Source organism: Poecilia mexicana, unplaced genomic scaffold (genome assembly GCF_051168715.1).
Source record: "Poecilia mexicana isolate PSO_F unplaced genomic scaffold, ASM5116871v1 scaffold_3, whole genome shotgun sequence".
NCBI classification, from domain to species: domain Eukaryota; kingdom Metazoa; phylum Chordata; class Actinopteri; order Cyprinodontiformes; family Poeciliidae; genus Poecilia; species Poecilia mexicana.
Window position 1 is genome coordinate 33,258,701 of NW_028263372.1, and position 20,642 is coordinate 33,279,342.

Consider the following 20,642-nt stretch of genomic DNA (forward strand, 5'->3'; position numbering starts at 1 on the left):
TGATTATCTAAATGACAGCGCCAAATGTAGACAAATCTTTGCACCTACTTTAGGCTGAATAGTCACAGCACCGAGTTTTAGGCATTCTTCATGTCTCCAAGCAAGACTGTTGAGCTAAACACACTGATTTTGCAGTAAATTATCTCTAGGATGATTTATTTCCAGTCAGTTTGAATGCTCAGAGCTTTGCATCACTCACTTTCTGTGTTGTTTTCTACACACAGTCTTAACGTGTATAAATAAAACCAAAAGCCACATTATTATGATAAAACATGTTCCTAAGAAGCTGTATACATTAACCTCTAATGTGCTGTGAACAGTATTTAGACCTTTTACTCATCATGATCTGCATCTTCTGCTCTGTGATGTTTGCATCTGTGTCAGACAGAAACCTTTCCACAGAAAGAAAATAATCGGTTTTCGCAGCTTTCTTGATTGAAATTATGAGTCTGTACTTAGCATTTCTGAACACAAGGTATGTACTTGAACTACGCTTTGAGTGATTTTATGTACCTGTTTCACAGCGGCGTCCTGTAAATCCTGAAGGACAAACACACGTGTTTGGAGACACGCAGGTCCCTCCACTCCGACAACCATCTTCACAGAAAGCTGGAAGAACAAACAGCAATGAGTCAGTAAAGTCTCTCAGCATGTCATGGATGTGCTGCCAGGCATTAAACCACAAAAGGCTTTGAATCTGTGCAGTTAAACTCTGTGTGAAGTGGTACGGCATGTTAAGGCACAAAGCACCCCACGGATGGCCTCAAAAGAAGCATTACAGAACTGAGGATGTTTCCGTTTCTTTTATTTGTATGGGGCTAAAACCTTTAATTAAAATTTCCCTCTGGCATTTTCAACTTAAAGGTAGCATTATACAAAGTTTGTGTAGTAATTCTTAAAATGACTGTGGATTTGTTAAACTAGCTACATTTAATCATGAGGTAGGCTGGCCTTTACTTTAAAAGCCGGCAACAAGAAGAGTTTTTCAGAACTGAAACTATGACAACTAACAGATCTCCGCATTTATGCTCCCTTATGCATAATTGTAAGTTTATAGCAAAATTTGCCCACCAAAGCAGTCAAACTCCCACCTGCAGGTGGCAGTATTTCTTACTTTTACTTCACTGATCATTGTGTCAACATGTAGTCTTCATCTCATCTTTTTCTCCTATGTAGATTTTGGAAGGGTTCAACAATAAAAACATCCCACAATTCCTTGCAAGTACTTAAAAGTAGTACAAAGAAAATCTCTGATTTGATTGCAAAAAAAATAAATAAAGAAATCACAAAACAAAATTATGAAATCTTTCAAGCAGTAAGAAACATTGAAGATTTTTAATAATTTCATTTAAACCTTCAAACTAACAGAAGGTAACAATCCTGAAATTTGAAATCCAATCAATGCAAGTATCTTTGCAAGTCACACTTCAGCACATCAGTGGTTTCAACACAAACACTCAGAAGTCAAAGTTGTACACCATGCAAGTCAATAAAAAAAGTCACTGTGGCAATAAGGCTGGAACTAAAATAGGCATCAGTCATCCAAACATAATAGCATTCATTAATTATGACATTTCTAACCATTTTTGGAGGTAATGGACAGTTAAAAATCAGTTTAAATGATTAATCAGGAGTTTTTCTTCTTTCTCTAAAATCACGAGATGCAGGTAAACAGCTTGCACTACTCTGTGTTCTTATATCTTTTTTCTGTATAACTGTAAATAAAAATACTGGCAGTTAATCAAGGCAGTCCTGATTTACTGTCTTGCTTTGTTGCAGCAAAGCAAATAGGATAAATAGACAAAACCTGATGAAGTGCTTAATAAGGGGATGTGTTAGCTCAAAATGTGACTTTTTCATTTATTGTGCAACTTATTCTACATTTACTAAAATAGTAAAGATGAGACAAGAAATAGGTGCAAGATTTTTAAAAAGATCAAAAAGTGAGAACAAAACAGCCAAAAATACATACTTAGTAAATGGTTTTAAAGTGTAAAGGATAAAACCAAAAACAGGGCAGGCTTAATTGAGTAAGATAATTAAACAGAAATTACTCAAGTACTTCTAAGCTTAATTAATGACATGATTCAAGAGATGAGCCTTAATGGGTTGAAAAGCCTATTTAAAGTCACATACCGTAGGGCGTGTGAGCAAAATATCTGTGTGCAGCGGCTTGTCTCATATCAGTTTATGATACCAAAGAAAGACTATTTGTCTGCATAAATTATCATTATAACAATTTGTAGAAAAGGAGGCTAAAAATACAAACAGCAGCATAGCAATAAATAACAGGAGAACCCAGAGCCAGGAGCCATTAGACCTATTCATCTAACTGGCTCTACTATTCAAGAACTTTTATCAGGCCCTCATTAGGAGCCCATTGCCTCTGCACTAATAAACCTCACTCCTAAAAATTAATTACATTTATATTGGCACGATTCATTTCCTGCTATAATTATCATTTCAACTTGATTAGCAAAATGCTGCCGGCCAGTTCAACTAAAGGCACAATGAGACGGAGGGGCATCATCAGCAGATCAGTGTGACAGGTGGGATTTTCTAAAGTCATACTGGAAATGAACGCATTCCCAGTATGACTTTATCCCAGTATATTCCAGTTTACAGTTGCCTCCATCACAGCAAAAAGTAAGGCTCAATAGGTGCTCAGGCATTTCCTGGAATGTTATTTCTATGGCATTTATAAGATTTGCTTCTTCATTTTGTTGAATTAAAAAGTTCAGTAGATTCAAATTCTGTGAATTAATTGTTTATTGAAAACTTTTGTCTAATTGTAAAAGTTGCAATTCCCTCATATTCAGTTGATCCAGTGTACCCATTTTAATTTATCATTTTAGCTTCCAAGTGTCAATGTTAACCCATAAACGTTATCACTAAAGAAAACAAAAGTCATGTAAAAGCAGCTCATTCTTTTTTTAAAAAATAATACAATAGGAACATTGGATTCACTTTTAAAATCCAGTTTTTCTCAAATATCTTGAAAATAGATTGTAAAACCGCAAAAAGAAAAATTAAACAGGCAACGAATATTTTAGGAATTTCAATTCAGCAAATGAAACTTCATAAACTTACAGTAATTACTCTAATATCAACCTTCAGTTGTATTCCAATGACTTACATAATCTAGAACAACACTTCAGTTTTTTTTTTAATAGCAAGTAACTAATTACAGCTCACACAGAAAACAGGAAAAAGAAATGCTGTTGTTTTCCTGCCACATATATGTGCAGCCTTTCACAACGTGGCTGTGATTTTCCATTTCCAGGCAGGATTGAAAGGAGAATCAGAAATGCATTGCTGAGCTTCTACAAACACTGTGGGGAACACGGAAGACAAGTGGTATTTCACATTCACACACACACGCACCCCCACACACACACACACACACACACACACACACACACACACACACACGCGCACACACACACACACACACACACACACACACACACAAAGACAGAGAGGTGTTGTATTGTATTCTCTATTTCCTTCCTTGTGCCAGTAGACAGTGATGTTTGTTTCCTACTTTCTGTCACAAAAAACCTGAAGTTTACCATTGATTCCACTAAGGCTTCACAAAAGCCGTTATCTCTCACAAAAAGAAGTTGCTCTATCAGCCCTGTCCTATATTTGCTTTTCTTGAGTCAGTTCTTACTCATCTTAAATTTCCATTTTCCTCTGCAATCTGTGATGCTCTAACACAACATTACCAGGACCGGCGCAACAGGAACAGATGCAGTCTGTCCCGGGGTTGTGAGGAAACGGAAACCTTCCTTCAATATACTCATCTTGACCTCCAGCTAAACCATCTCTCTGCTTAAGTGAGACGGTTGCTGACTCGTGACTTCCTGAGACATGCTTATGCTCATAGATTTGCTATTTGAGTTCCCCATTACATGCCATAGATTGCTTTCCAGTGGGGTGGTAAGAATGAAATCATTCCACTCTGCGTCATGGCAAGCCACTGCATTTACGTTCGTTGGGCATCCAGGGAGCCATCCCGGAATTAAGAGCAGGAAAGTCAGTGAATATTCCACAATTTGCATTGTGTTATTAAGGAAAATAAAACAGTCGTAATGATGACATGATTAGCATCTATGCTGGTTTAGCAACAGTAGCATGGTGCAGATTGTAACCTCCTAATCATCACATATTCAAGACATTATGACCTAACAGATTTAGGAAAATTATGTTTTATTTCCCTCTATAAGTGTTTTGTGTTTCAGAAAAGTGAACTCTAGGATTTCAACAAAAAACATCAGGAACGGCAAAAGTGCCCAGAGTAGCTAGCTAACTTTGTTTTGCTGAGCAGCACATGTTTAATGAACCAATCATTCCAAAAAGCCAGTCAGGTAAACCTGTTGCTGTCATAGAACCAACCCAGGATGTTGATATCATAATATATGTTGGAACAGATACTAATTGTCTCTCCACTGGCCACAGAACTGAAACATATACCACTCTACTGCAATACAGCAAAAATGAACGTATAGCAGATCAAGTTTGCTTTTTTTTCATGGCATACAAAGATCAGGACTAACTAGAGAATAAAATAATACCTTTATTCTCCAGATGACCACAGCTTTTAAGGACAGTTTGACATTTTCTTGTGTAGTCACTGTAACTTAGAAACACCGTGCTCTACCATTTAGAAACCACTGCTGTATGGAAATGTTTCACAAATGTCACCACAGGAACTAAGTGACAATGTTTATGCAGGAAACATAACATTTAACTTTCATCTTAAGAAAGTTAGCAACCTCAAGATTGTAGAGCTTTCAAAAACATTATGAATGTTTAAACACATATAATTTTAGATAAGTGGTAAGATTTGAAACACAACCCAAAAACCTTTGGGCTGTAAGAGTTGTGATCACTGTAAGTATTAAACATTTTGAAAAGAAATTGAAATATACTTTTGATATTTGATGTAGTCATCTTAATGTTAAAGCATAATTTTAAATGAAAAAATTAAGCCACGTTTCAGAAAAAGCATCTAATTCAAAGAGTAAAATGCAGCAGTTAGCTGTATTTTCACTACAAATGTCTGCAAAACTTTATGAACATTATGCTAATTTTGCAATTGCTGTGCTTCCATTAAATAAGAAATGCAAATAAAATCACATGTGAATAAGTTTGTTCCTGTTGTATTCTGGCTGTGATGCAAAAAAAGTTTTTAAATTGCAGTTTTGCAAATGAAACCTTTTCCAATATGGCCAAAAAAAAAACTCTGGGTAGCGCCAAAATGTTTTTCAAAAATGGCATGTTTCCATTAAGCAAAGTAATTTTTGAAATGTCAAATGCAGCTGCAGATTCTGCAAAGAAAGTAAATGTCCTGATTTACACATATAGATTTATAGTAAAGATAATCTTTACAATAAACATAAACTGTAGAAATTAGGTTACATGGATAAAGATATGAAGTGGTCTTAGCAGCATGTCTGGGAGTTGCTTTAAACTTCTTTCCAACTAAGAAACATGTGAATGTGTGTAGAGTCTGGCCTTGCAGCATAAACAATATGCATGCTCAAATGACTGCCTGTGGCTGATCATTAGTCTGCAGCGTTCCACTCCACTTTTTAGTATTGACTCAGCTCACCTGAGACATCAGGCAACATAGTTAAAGGGATTTGATTTCTATCTTTCCTTTTTAAGAAAGAGGTTTTTTTGTAGAGGTTTTAAATCTATAAGTATATCTTCCAAGAGATGCAGCTTCCAATGAAAAGTCAGAGAGAAAGCACAATAGAGCATGCATATCCCTCGTGAAAACACCATTCATTACTTCTGAAAGAGCACCTTGATAATGGATGAACACAGCTTCTCCACTCTCTCATCTGCAACCCTAATCTCAGAGGACGAAAGATGCCTCCTGCCTCTTTGTTGCACAGGATGTGTATAATTTTTGCTGAGCTTTCTCACTAATGAATGCACAACAGCCGGCATAAACACAGACACAGAGGTTTACCGTCTGCTGCAAGAGGGGGCTGAGGAGACCAAAGCAAGAACTGAGAAAGAAGTACTGCCAGCCCTTTTAGTCATACAAATGCCTCACTTCGTTATGCATCAGGGTAAACGTAGTTCACCTTTAGCAGAACTCTCTGTTGGGCATTTTACCGAACATCACAGATAATGACTGCACTTACAAGACAATAAGAGCTTGGGCCAGGCCGTCGGCATGGATTAAAGATGCATTAAAGAAGGTTTTTACTGCCATAATGTATCTGCAGAGCGTTGAAAGGGTGGTTGATCAATACTGCTGACATGACAATTAATTCTGCCAGGTGCTTCCAGAGATTTCTTGCCTCTGAAAGACCATCCACACATTTTAAACTGGCCCTTAGGGTGGAGTGCTACAAGCAAATCTTCAGAATTACATCCTATCTGGATATCTAAGACATTAGAGAGCAAACTGATAAATATGAAGGTTATGCATTGTTATATCTGTGCTGCCCATCAGTTTGATTCAGATGTTTGAGCTGGATCATTTGTTCACTGTACAATGCCATTTTACATGTTTCCTGGGAATGAACTGGAGTTATTGTGGCTAATTATTGTTATTGTGACTAATCACTGTGCCAAAACAATTTCCATGTTTTGGTACAGTGTCGCATATTTTGATACATTTTCAGTTCAGCCGTCGGTTCACAGCTGTGAAATCCTTAATTGCACAAAGCCCAACAGATAAAACATGACTTTATCTCAAAATGATTTGAAAAGTTCGTCGTACAAACAGATGGCATCAGACAGCTAAGTAAATGTTGAGGTTTGAATAGCTTGTTAGACAGAAGACTGAAATAAATGCATACAGGCTTTAAGACCATTTTATACAACAGCTGTGCTCAAAATGCTCCATAGAGGTTCATGATCTCCCTTTAAAAACATCAAATCATTTTTACATTTATGACACTTTTTTGTTTTGTCTTCAATTTTTTTCCAGCTTTGTGTTGCTAAATAGCAAAATTGCTGTCTATAAAGTAACAATGTAAAGTTACTGCTTACGTTTGTTTCATCCAAATGTCTTAAGGATGATTGGGGAATCACATGACAGACTGTGCTCTGTATTTTCCAGGCACATAGTGCCATTTTATAGCAAAATCATGTAACTATGTTACAAGCTATATACATATCAAATATGACTTAAAATAAATATGACTTCATAATTTAACACCTTGAAATTGGGGCTTTGTCTTTAAAAACTCCCTTTAACAACTAGCTGCTGGCTAGTCTGAAGGAGCCAGAGGAGTTTCAGGGGAGGAGATTTTGCCCAGCTAAATGGTTGCCATGGGAGACTAAGCGATTTCTCAAAAATACATGAAAGAGTCAAGGCAACACTCCACTTTTGTTTTTGATGAGGGAAAAATATAACATGGTGTAAAGCTCAGAAAAGCCGACTTTACATAATACTTCCCCTTCAAGTCAGGGTGTAACGCTTTGAAAAAGTAAAACGGCAGAACCAGGAACTAAAAGACAAGCTGCCCCAGAGCTTCATCTGACTATTCACAAATCATAATTGGATTTGGTGAGAGTGGAAGTGTACAAATTATATAATGAAAAGCCTCAGACGACAGGAGATGTCATGCTGGATCAACATCAGCACCACGGATAAAAATCTACATCGTAAGTCTCTCCATATAGTCATTTTCAAAAGAATAATGCCGGACTAACTCGGCGCAGTGATTATGTTATTAGAGCTTTAGATTGAAATTATACATTTATATCCTCGAGCCCTCTATTGTTGGCTGAAATTACTTGAGCCGCGTTTATGGTTTTGAATCCTGCTTCTGACTGGCCTCACATAGAATATATCATCAGTGCATAAATCCCACAAACCAGAAAGCCGGTTTGCCCCCATCGTAGTTGGTTGAGGCCCTGATACTCCATCACTTTTTGAATCAGGGGAGTAACAGAGGTGGAGTGACTTCTATGCATCAATCCTTTCACCAAACACAGGAAGGTGCCTCAATCCTGCTGTGCTGTGTTTTGTGAAAAGTCGTTAGTCCGTGATCATCTGAAAAGAAAACTATGTCCAAGTTTTCACAGTGACACATATGTACTCTGGTCAATTTATTAGGGAAAAGTTGTTAAAGTGCTTAATGCAAATTGGAAATCAGCCAATGACGTGGAAGCAACTTAGGGTATCGAGATGTGATAGAGATGACTTACTGAATGAAGTTAAACCGAGCATTGGAATGGTTGTTGGCATCAGACAGGCTGCTCAGAGTATTTCAGAATTTAATGTACTTATTATTACATTCACAACCATTTTGGGGTTTTACAGAAAAACTGTCCCAATTATCCAGTCAGCATCGGTTGTGTAGACAAACATTCCTTATGGCAGTGTAGGTCTAGACGAGACAGATTGAACTGAGGAAAGATAGATGATGTGAGTTTGGCATCAACTGCAGGCTCTACCTGATCAGACAGCCAGACTTATCATCTAATATCTGCTTCTCCTACTCACACTACCTCTATAAGGAAACAGAATGGCACAAGATTCTGCACAATTACCATATGTACATGAAAACAAGCATTCATTCTTCAATTATTTATCGAAGACAACACTAGTGCTTTTTTTTTTCCTCCCCCAAGACACTTTCACAGATTTAAGCAAACAGCTTTGGTGCCTCTGGCTAAGACATAGAGCTCTTAAAAAAATAACTATTTCTCATGATAAAAGGGATGCTTCATTTCAAAGTACTTTCATGAAATATTCCATGTTCAACTAAAGCTACAGTAGTAGACTCCATAACAACATCTGCCTCTATGTATGAGCTTTACTTCCCCCCCTAGGGGTATGGCTTCCCTGCTAACTTTTATTTTGGGTGATTAGTGTGTCACATAATGATTTACTTACTATCCAAGTACTGTGCAAAAGTGGGTGCTAGAAGTATTACATATGTTAAATAATATGTCTTTTACTAAGGAAATAAGTTTCACACTAGGGGTGTTATAAACAAATCACACATTTGAACATCCAAATTTGACCATGAAATGTAAAGTTGTCATAAAATTCTAAAGCACTTCTAAGATGGACAACTAATTATTTAGCTACAACTATTTTTAACTAACTAATTAAATAAGTCCAAAAAATAGAAATTCTAACCCTGTTTTCAATTAGATCATTGTGTCATTTATAAATTGAACTAATTTATTTAAAATATTGCATGTTTATTGTGTTTAGTTCAGCAGTTGAAAAAGAAACAAACATGGAAAATGTTCTTTTTGTCATTCTGATGGCCCACAAGTGCTTTCAGCTCGATGATTTTGAGCCTCATAGCAAAACGTCTGGACAACATTTCCCCTCGGTTTAAAGGAGTTTCAAACGCCTGATATGTTTTTACATTGGGGACCCCTCTGTGCACCCTTTGTAGCTTAAATGTTAATATGGTCATTTAGCTTCGAAGGTTTTTCAGGAATCAGAAGTATGTTAAGTGCAATCTCAAAATAAACTTTTGGTTTGAAATGTGACAAATGGTAAATATATCATGCTATTTATGCAAGAAGTTCTGGCAGAGTGCAGCAAAGAAATAGCTTCTATTCATAGGCTGATTAATATTCTCTAAGAAAATAAACACTTAAATAGCATGATGAAGTAATTGTACAAAAGCCAAGTGTTTTCTGTAAATATATTCAGATTGTAGAAAAAAATCTTACAGAACAGTAAAGAAATTCTTTTTTTCCTCCATGATCTTTTTTTTTTTTCCATTTTCCAATTTCCATATTAAAAAAGAAAAAAAAAACAACTGTTGACAAGCAACCCCACAAATAAAATGTGAATTTGTCTCTGTGCCTGTTTTGCAGCAGAATCAGTGTGTGGCAGACATTAATGAGCTGTTCACACTAGGTCTGAATAATTTTATCCATTCTTATCTGTGGAAAAGTCACAGGGGCATGAACCCATCAGAGCAGCCGGGGGGAGGAACAGGGACGTCCTTGGCAGCTCGGTGTGAGGAGCCTTCATAGCGGAGGGTGGTGCAGGATAAGCGACTCCCTCCGTCTGAATCCATTAACGACAAACTCACAGGTAGGCAAATGACACCACTGTTTTCTACAAGCTCTGCTGCGGCTCAGCTCTCTGATAAGAAGAAGTTTACTGCTGAGAGGCGAGATGTAGTGGCGGAATTGACTATGACCCACGTTGCTGGAATCTGGAGGGGGGAGATGCATCATGCAGAGCCAGATTTGATTACAACAAGACATTTCTGTTTTACTTGTTTACAGTTTTACCTACGAGGGGAAATCCACTGTTTATGCTCCTTCAAAACAAGAGAATAATCAAATGACTCCGGTCCTCCACCCATCCACAAAAGAGATTATTGGAAAGTAGCTTGGGATGCTCACAGCAGAAAAAAAAATTAAAAAGTATGTTTTTCTGGAATCAGGCACCACAGTTTGGTTTTATTAGTGTTTGAAGGGAATCTCAGCATTTAGATACAACTTGTAATCTGACTTCTGTTTATAATTTGGGTGAAAGCAGCTTTAACCTGTTTTGCTCTAAAGTAAGGCGCTGATTAATCACTAGCTTTAAAAATCTAATCTTTCTCCTTTTTGTTGACCATCATTCCAGGTCATCCGACCTCAGATGGCATCAGGTTATTAGAAGAATCAAACACTTAAATTGTTGCAGTTTTATCTCCAGTAATTTCACATCTTTTAAAGGCTCATAACTCTTATTGCCAACAAACACTCAGAGAATAAATGTCAATAGTAAAATTAAGACACTAGTTCAGTTTATCTGAGATGTAATTGATTTACTGTAGAATTCAGACAAGGTAAAATGATGATGGATGGACTGTATGTCATTATGCATAACATAACAGTAGGCAATTATTGTACATTGTTATCTCTTGTTATCTTAATGTATGGCGACATAAACAACAGGAAGCTTCAAGAAAGGACATGCAGTTAATAATCTGCATTTTCAATGTTTGTTTCTTTCAGTATTGGCGCTCCCTCTCTAATTAGCTCTTTATAAAATGAGAATCACACAGCCCAGCAAGTGAAGTAAAACAATATCTGTTTCCACACTTCCTGATCCACACACACAAAAAGAAAACAAAACAAAAAAAAAAAGAAAATGCTGAACAGTATAACTACCAAAAAGTCTTCAAAATGACTGAGTGGAAACCCTGTCATCCTGATAGACAGCACGGGAAAAAGGCAGAGGATGGATGAGAAGCGGGAAACAGACAGGAGATAACAGAAGAAAGACTCATAGTGATTGAAGTGACAACAATGAAATCTGCATTAAATCCAGCCTGCAGTTGAGATGCAGACTTTTGGGGTGTGTGTATTTGGTTTCGTGCCAGTTTAGGTCAGATCAGGAGGAGGAACAGCTGGCATTAAAGAGTACGCAGGAGGAACTGTCATATCATCAATTCCCTCGCAGACAACTGCATTGCCTCGGTTTTTCAACAAAGGAAATCTCATCGTGGTAACAGTTTTTTTGTTCTCTGACTGCTGTTTTTCTCTAAAAATGCCATTATGGTTTTGAAAGCACATTTCCTGGTCAATCAGTGAAAGGATTATATCCCCGGCAAAATTACTCACTTCTGCTGTGACGTCTATGATACAATTGGTCTTGGCTTTCCACATGTGACCCTATAATTGCAATACTTGCTATTCATTGTTAATGTTTGCTAAGGACTTAAAGTCACAGCACCAACTCTGACGGCTTCTCCAGAATATAATGAGAATAAAGTTATTTTTCAGAATGCATCTTTTCCGTATTTATTTTAGTTGGTCATAATCATTTATGTTTGTGTGGAGCCTGCAGCCAACCACAAATCAGACCGGACTTGAACATCTGAGCTGAAGTGTTTCAGAACCTGGTGCCTCCAAGGTTTGAGCTTTGAGCTCCAAGCCTGACTCTTTTTACACCACAACAATGCACTAGATAAGTTTTTTTTTTCATTTCATTAGAGTAAACACAATCCAATATTGTTCATAAAATATTAAAGAGGAGTGTGTTTGGGTCTATGCTACATTTGCTTTATTTGAATCTTCAGTTAATTGGACAGGGGAGAAACTATCTAGAGAAATTAAACCTACTAAAGTTAACAGGAACTATTTTATCAACAGATGAATCCATGCATTATTTATCCACTAGATGCAATTTGTGATGTACACAAAGACTCAAAATGATATTATTGTAAGATATTATAAGATTAAATGCCATTTTTTATGTAATGAAGGATGTTTTTATCAGTACAATACTGTTTAAAGTGACCTCAGTATGTATTGACAGCATGGGAAAGATAACCAAAAGGTCTTACAATCAATTCATGTTCTACTATATTTCTAAACTCTTGTGCTTAAAACTTTAGTTTAAAACTAGCTCTAATGGTTACAGTTATTTTTGCTTATTTTCAAAAATATGCAAAAATTCAGTGTTTTGTTGAAGCTCTGGTTGTTTTTGTTTGTTGTCTCAAAGTACTTTAAAGCAGAAACAAAAACAAAAACACCTGAATTCATCTTCTGTTTATTATTACTACTGATAAAAAAAATAACTCAAGAATTAAACAAAATAAAAAAAAAACTTCTAGAGTTTGAGTGTGCTGCTTCACAGATTTGACAGATTTACAGCTTTTTACACATCTATACAGGGGAGGAATTATAAATATGGTTTCTGGTTATTCATATTTTCTTTCTGTACCATGAAGCAAAACTGACAAGTATCGCTAAATCATTCGTATCACTGGTTTAATACTTCAAAATATCCCCATTATAAGACTGATTGAAGGCAAAATGCAAAACAGACTTGACAGAATGAGGACAGCCTGCTAGATATTACATTACAAGAGTGTATCTGTGTATCAGAGCAGAATGCATGAGGTGATTTTTTCTTTACTGCACAGCGGCTACATCTAACAGTATGACACAGACTAAGCATAATTGCCTCAAATGATAATTGGTACAATGCTTCGAAAAACAAGTCATGCTTTTTGTGGCGATATGTTCTCTTTCGCATTTGGAATTAATCACATGTAGTTTCCACCAGTTAAGATGGGAGAAAAAAAATGCCCTTGAGCATGAAACTGCATGGTGGAAGTACCACTAAATGCTTTGTTCCTTAAAAAAAAAGGTGGAAAGTGAATAATTATGTGTAGAAAAATTAAAATGCTTCCTACTTGTGGAGGAAATGAAGGCTGAATTCCGCTACCTACCACAAATTTTCTTTTCCCTTCAGCAACAGCCCCTCTCCCCCTCCCCTGCTTGTTGAATGAATTGGAACACATTAATCTAGGTTTCACTGCTATCCGTTAGCTGGTTGCAACCCGGCTCCTCTGTGATTATCTCTGATAGAAAATGAGAAAAGCATGAGTCAATGCTTCTGTTCTCACTACTCAAATCCTCTCCATTTAAATTCCCTTTGTCTACACAAACCCGTCCAAGGGAATGAAACGGACCATTAACAAGATTAGCTCACTCATTCTGCTGCTGACAAAGGTTCTGCAATAGGCTGCTGATCATTAGGCTTGCACCAGGAACAATGCTGATCTATAATCTTACACCATATTCCGTCTGAACCACTGTGGCCCATTTATTGGACTCTGAGGGAGATGACATAATGGTGGACTATTTTTTTGTCCCGAAGTGAAGTGCTATACAAAAGAATGAGGTAAGGAAGTAAAGAAAGGGAGTAAGGGGATTCTTAACCCCTCATTTCTTCTCAGTTCCTCTCATTCCAAGTAATTAGTTGCAGTATAAATGGCTCCTGAGGTGGAGGCCTTTCTTTATGAATGTGCAATCTGCAGAGTTACAGGGATCAGGACAAAAGGGGACCAGATGGTGCATCCAAATATCAAGGCATTACATTTCCTAGCGTCTCACCCCCAAAGCATGACCTGGGTGTTTGATGCGAGACTACTATTCTTGGAACACGGCAGTGAAAACTCGGGTATGGGAAGAATGTGGAGAGGTTATGAAAAATTAAGTTGGCCTCAAGAAACTTCCTGAAAACTCTCTGACACCTGAATAAAGGACTACAGGCACTGTGCCAAGTATCTTCTTAATGGCGTATTCCCAGAGGAGGTTTGACTCCACTACGGCTCCCCGTTGTCACTGATCCTGTTTTGGATCAGTGAGAAAAAACGGCGACTTTCTTGAAAAACTCATGTTTTCATCTTCACTTTTCCAAATAATGTTGTCCTGATGGGTTCCTCAGGCATTCACCTGCAGAGTGAATTGGAGTGGTTTACAGCCCAGTGTGGAGCCGTGGGGTTGGTTCTCAACTATAAAAAAATAAACCGCTAATTCTTGGTCAAAAGACGGTCTCTGCCTTAAGCAGAGGAGTCAAGTATCTTAATGTCCATTCCCAACTGATTTTAAGATGAAGTGGAAATGGATAGACAAACTAGGGTCTCATCAGGATCAGTATGAATATTGGACTGACCTAGCATAATAAAAAAAAAACAACAACAACAACAAAAACAACTGAGTCAAAAAGCAAAGATCACGATTGATATGTTTGGATTCTGATGATCACCGAAGGCCATTAAATTTAGATCAAATAAATATGATCCCATATGCAAGTGGCTATGGTTTCTCCACTTCTAGTGTTCAGCTTTAGAGGTGGTGTAATGAGCCCCAATATTTGGGATGTAGCTTTAAAAATGCTGCTTCTCCTCCAGCTGAGGTGGTTCAGGCGTCTGATAGCATTGCTTCCTGGACTAACCATTCTTTCAAATGAAGTGAAGTGAAAATCATCACAATGTCTGCAGCAGTGTCGTTAACCATCACTAATGGGGCAAAAGGCTCATATAGCAGCCATACTACCCCTAATTATTCTCCAGCAATTAAAGCTGCATGAGGTATAATCAACAGTCAACAAGGAAGCAAAAGTAGGCTGACCACAGTAGCCTGACTGATTACAGTGAATAAGTCTAGACTCCCTGAGCTCCCTCCAGATTACAGACCAAAAAAAACAGAGAAAGAAGGAATCACCCCACTGAGAGGCACACTGCAGACACGTTTCAATTGCGTTACAGGATCCCATCAGGAGAAGTCTGATAGCTTCACTCTGGTAGTAATCTGCTGCTGTCCAGTGAATGAGAATCAAACTGGGAGCATTGGGTTTTATACCCAAGAACAAAAAGGACAAGACAAGAACAAAAAGGAGAAGATATGGGCAGGTTCTTAAAATACCTGCTGGCACTTTCTACTACATTTTTTTACTTGCACCAAAATAATATTAAACAGGAAGAATTATGTATAGCATAATATGTGCATATTTACATGCAGAGCCATTATATACATTTACTTAATTGAATTGTTCTGTTTGATATTAGTTGAACATGTTCCATTGCCTTTGAAAAGGCTGTTTGATTCCTGTGACCAGCATATCAATGGTGTTTTTCTCCCGATTCACTGGCCTCACACCACACATTGCCATATTGACAACATTTTCAATCTCAATGTCTGTTTGATTTTATGGAATATCTTTTCATGTTTCGATTAATACTCAATTCTGGTTCAGTGTCCAGTCTTCAAGGAACAATGAACAATGCAATGCATGTTGTAAGTGTTTCCCTGTTTCACCTCAAATGACTTCAACTAATGACTGGCAGGTTTTTGCTGAGTTGCTGAATTGATCAACAGGTGTGCTAATGAAGTTGACGTTTGTGTCTTCCACATGCCATTGGGAGACTTTCAAATTTAATTTCACATGAGCTTTTTACAACAGTTACTCTCTGCTGCCGTTCTTCCTCACAGCTTTGACTGGAAAAGAACTGATGCAGCAGTTAATATACAATCTCTTCCATCTGAAAAATGGAAAGTTTTAATTGCTTCACTGTGATTGTAGGTTTCTTTGTGGCCTCTCTCACCAGGGTTTTTCCTGCAGTCATTCAGTTTGTGAGAACAACCAGCTCTAGACAGATTTAGCAAATTCCTTCCTCTTTCAGTGTCTCAATGATGGCTTCAATTGAAGAAAGATGCCCAGTGAGTTGGAAATGTTTTTGTTGTCATCACCTGAAATATATGTTTTCAACAGCCTTTTCTCTCAGTTGCTGAAATGTTGTGGCATTTGTACAAGGAATGATGCAGCAATTGGGTCGCCCAAAAACAGCTGGTTCTTTTACCATGATCATCTGGTTACCTGATGCGATTTAACAGCCTTTAAACAGTTCCTAAGGGAGCATGACCAGCTGTTTTTCTCTCCGATCCATTGAACAGTTTCACTGGTTAAATTGAGTTCTACTTTGAGAGATCTTACCCTAACCAAATCAGGCCAGTTCCATTTCTTTTAGAGAGGATGTTAATACCCAAACAGTGATCCAAGGTGGCCAAGATTACTTATGGCATGACATATATAAGTGAGTTACTTCTAACCGTATTCAGAAGCTTGTTGGGTGAGACAGGAAATGCCTTAATGTCATGAAATGTCAGCATGAGTAGAATGTTTGCAAAAAAATTGAGCTTCTATCAAACAAGGCATTTAATCTAGGAGTATCTCAGCAGGACATTAGGAGATCAGCTGTATGAAACTGGAAAGCTACTGTGTTTCTGATTTCAGTGTCTGTTATTTGTATGATAATATTTGTAGTTTGAACTGTAGTTTGATATATATAGATTCATTGGTAATAAAAATGCTTTGTTGTGACACGTATCTTATTAGTAGGAACATCAATGTATCTTTTTTAATCAAAAACATTTTCTGAAAGCCTAAACAAAGAAAACCCTAAGGTTTGGATAAAATATACTAAACCATTTTTAAAAGTAAAACATTTAAAAGTTGCAAGGTTAGAGGAGATGAATGTTGGTCAACATGTCTGACAATTTAAAGTTTTTTCGTCATTCAGTATTAAATGACGTTGGTAATGTTTGATGCGTTTTCACAAACACTGCCAGTGCTACTGAAAAAATAAATGCTATGTTCTGCAGCACCTTTTGAAGGCTTTTAAGATAAAGTAGTGAGTCACAAAATAAATGCTGTCAGACAACTTGTTTATCATGTTGTTAGACTGAGTTCCAAGATGGCTGCTACAAGGACACACCCAAAAGGTAACAAACATTTCACAAACAAAAGGATCACATTCACATTCTAGAACTTAAATGTTACAGAAAATATTATTGCTTCTTAACACATGTGTAGCTGTAACTCATGATTCATCCATCTGTGAGCTTTAACAGGGGCTACAGGTTTGGAGAGAGTTTTCTTTTTAGAACAGAAACCTGAATGTTTGAATCATTACTACTGTGTTCGCTGTACTTGTTACTCTTAAATTATCAACAGAGACAACAGGTTGTGTTCTATCGTTGGAAATGAAATTTGGTAATTTTTTTTAAAGGCAAGTTCAATATAGTTTTTAGAGATTTTCTTAAGGGAATTCACCCGTTCATCTGGTAACAAGCAATTGATATATTTCTAGCACGGAAACCAAATTTTGCTCCCCTTGTAATGGTCTCATTTTTCAAGAAAACTACACTTTTATTTTTTCCTCACTAACATTAATGGCGACAAGCTGAGGGGTGCAGTCACACACACACATGCGAGCATATGCATGCAGCACGCACATGCACACACACACACACAGGCAGACAAACTAATTTCTTATCCCACAGAGGGCAGCGATGATGTATGAGGGGAATGAGATGGGAGTCACAAGTCGATTGGCCGGCCCTTTTGCCATCACAAAGTAATGAGGCCTCGGGGGAGGGGGAAGTCGAGACAGAACACCCCAACTCCCCTTTTCACATATTACTAATTGGTCAGAACAGAATAGGCAAGATGCAGTAAGTTTTAATGACATTCTCAGTATTTTCTGACAAATATTATCAGTGAGTAGGATTGTCACTGTCAAACGTTCGGTGTGTACGAGCTAATCATCTGTACTGCAGCTTCCATGAATGAGGGTTGTTTTATTGTTAAGAATTTTTACTATTTGTCATCTGGAATTAATTAACTTTCTATTCTTTAGTTAAAATGCTAAATAACTTTAGATCATTTGGAGTCACCAACTTTGTCCTGAAAGGAAAACTATCAAATCCATGCAACTGGAGTGAATCATTTAAGTTTTTCAATGCAATTGCAAGGAAATCTGCTTGTCGCACTCTGAGGCCTGTAGGATGGGCATTGAAGAAAAGCATATAAGTTATGAATTTATGGTGATTTTTTTTTACTGCTTTGCAGTTATTAGATAAATTCCCAATAATCAAATCATACTATGTCAGTATGATGTGTACATAAAGCATGTTCTAGAGCCGCCTTTTTAATGATTACACCAACAAACCTAAAGCCACGTTTATTCCCTCATCTGTTTCCATAAAAACCTGCTTGCAAAGAGTGAATATTCTCAATAAAGCAACTGTTAAACTCCCATTGCTTATTAGAATGAACACAACACTGAATGTTTGTTTGGGGGTGGGGGTATGAGGCTGTACGAGCCAGTAAACCATTTGAATTGTCTTGCAGTGAGCCACTTAGATAACTTAATTAGCCTCGAGAGATGTTTATCGCCAGAGCCCTGACAAAGTGCATCCACTCAATATAAACATATATTTCACAGTGTGAGCAGAGGTAATGCACCGGGATCACTAATCCATTCCACTATATAGATCTTTGTTGTTTGTTGGTGGTTTACCATTTTTTTGGTACAGCATCATAGTTTTTCTACGGTCCATTTTGAGAACCATGACATTTATTCTATGATAGGTGGAGTCCATCCTGCATTATCTCTGTGCTCAAATGAATTATTCACATTCTTAGCACTGTTTGGGGATTTTTAGAACTTTGTTGGTCAGTTTTCTTTTCACATTTTTGTATGCATGAGTCTGCACGTACATTTGTTTTTATTCTGTGTGAGTATCGAGTAACTACAGAAGCTCATCTGTAGGGAAGCCACTTGAAAATGACATTGATCTATTTCTAGACCTGCTCTCTACCTGCTTCTCATTCTAATATCTGTTTTGCATTTGGTTAGAGAAGATGACACAATCCTCTCCCTCTGATCAATGATGCTTCTGTTTGTATTTTAATCTGTCTCACTCTCATCCTGTGGCCGTCTTTGTCATAAAGATGTACACTGACTGCAGCATACTACACGTTCTCATTTACATTCTCTCTTATGTCCCACACTAGTCAGTATGACAATAAATATTTCAAACATAAATTGTAGCTTTTAACCGCAATTTAAAAGAAAAAAAATTGTTGACAAGAAGGTGACATTTTAAAGCTTTGGTTCAAACCAGAAGCTAAGTGATCAGACAAAAAGAGTCTAGAAATGTTTGAAATTGTAGTAATCATTTCTATGTTCACCTTTTTCCAAAGCCTCAGTGAGGTTTTTATAGAGAAATATGAGTCAGATGAAAAAAAAATTAACACAGAAATTTAATTGGGATATAATTGTGGGGTCAGTGTGTCTTTATGTTCACCAATATGCTACTCTTGCCTAAATAAAAACGATGGCACATAGAGGGAATGAGCACCGGAATGCACATCTTCAGAGATCACTGTCCTGAGTCACTGCTATCACGTTATAAAGTTTCATCTTGATCTTACAGACCAGATACTTCCAAGGCCTAATTACTGTCAAAACAAGGTAAAATTAGGAAATTGTCAAATTTATCCATAAATGAGGTTTTGTGATTTTCATTAGCCAAATAAAAGATTATCAAAATATCTTATATCACATTAAATAAATGACTATATCTGCTGACTCACATTTAAATAGTGAGTCTTAATAAGATCATGCTTAAGCAGGTCTGAAACCCAAAGCCTTATTAGGCTTAATGATACCCTCATGACTTGGAAAGCTGCCAAGCATACACACCGAGTCATGAAACTTTCATGAAAGAAATCCATGCAAGCTGATGGGATGTCTTTATTTACAAATGAAGCAATATAATTGAGTAGGCGATGAATATTAACTAAATAATAGACAGAAAAATGTTCAGAAACTAAGAAATTCTTAATCTTATCATTCAAATGTGTTTTAAGCATTCTGCAAAAACAGTTTTTACTGTATTCATATAGTTTCTACATTTTTCTGTAGAGTAAAACAGAAAAATGAATTAAATCAGTTCCAGTTGGATGTTGTGACAACAGTTGCACAGAACCAAAACATAGATGCCCTGTGTAATCTGAGATAAAGAACTAATTGTGAGACTGCAGATGTTTGTTTCCAGTCATGCAGGTTGGAAATAAAGTTTTAGAATTAAAGAACTTCTCGTCTATTACTTCTATTGCTTGCTTAAAAAAGGCAAATTACACTGACCAGGAAATGAGGAGGACTAGAGCGAAAGGTTTTCAGGCCACATAATTGTTAGTTTGAAGTATTATTATAGGACATTAATAGGAACTATGAACCACACCTGAAAATGTTTCCCCAGAATTTCACTTGAAATTACAATGTGAGCATATAAACACTGCTTGACAAACAGACCTGTAGGAAAATTTGATAGAGAGAAGCAAACTGTTTTAATATGCAAAATCCCCTGCAGAAAAATATTAGTTGTGGAAAACTCTTTCCTCTGTACGCTCAACAAATTCTATTGCTGAATAATCTTTTTGCAATGTCCATTTTGTGTTAGTTTGAATATAAAATATGTACAACCATGGAGATCTTGCTTTAAACGCTTTTGCAAGCTATTTGCTTTACCAGCTTGTATTTTCTCAAATCACA

The 20,642-nt window shown here is 36.9% G+C and overlaps 1 protein-coding gene across 1 annotated transcript in view; it reads right to left on the minus strand.

The window, feature by feature from the left end:
* LOC106933741 (protein kinase C-binding protein NELL1-like) overlaps positions 1 to 20,642 on the minus strand; it is a 234,328-nt gene that overhangs the window by 26,415 nt on the left and 187,271 nt on the right. Inside the window, exon 15 of the mRNA XM_088004458.1 lies at positions 514 to 609. Within this exon, the coding sequence (XP_087860584.1) occupies positions 514 to 609 (96 nt within the window). The remainder of the gene's footprint in view (positions 1 to 513; positions 610 to 20,642) is intronic.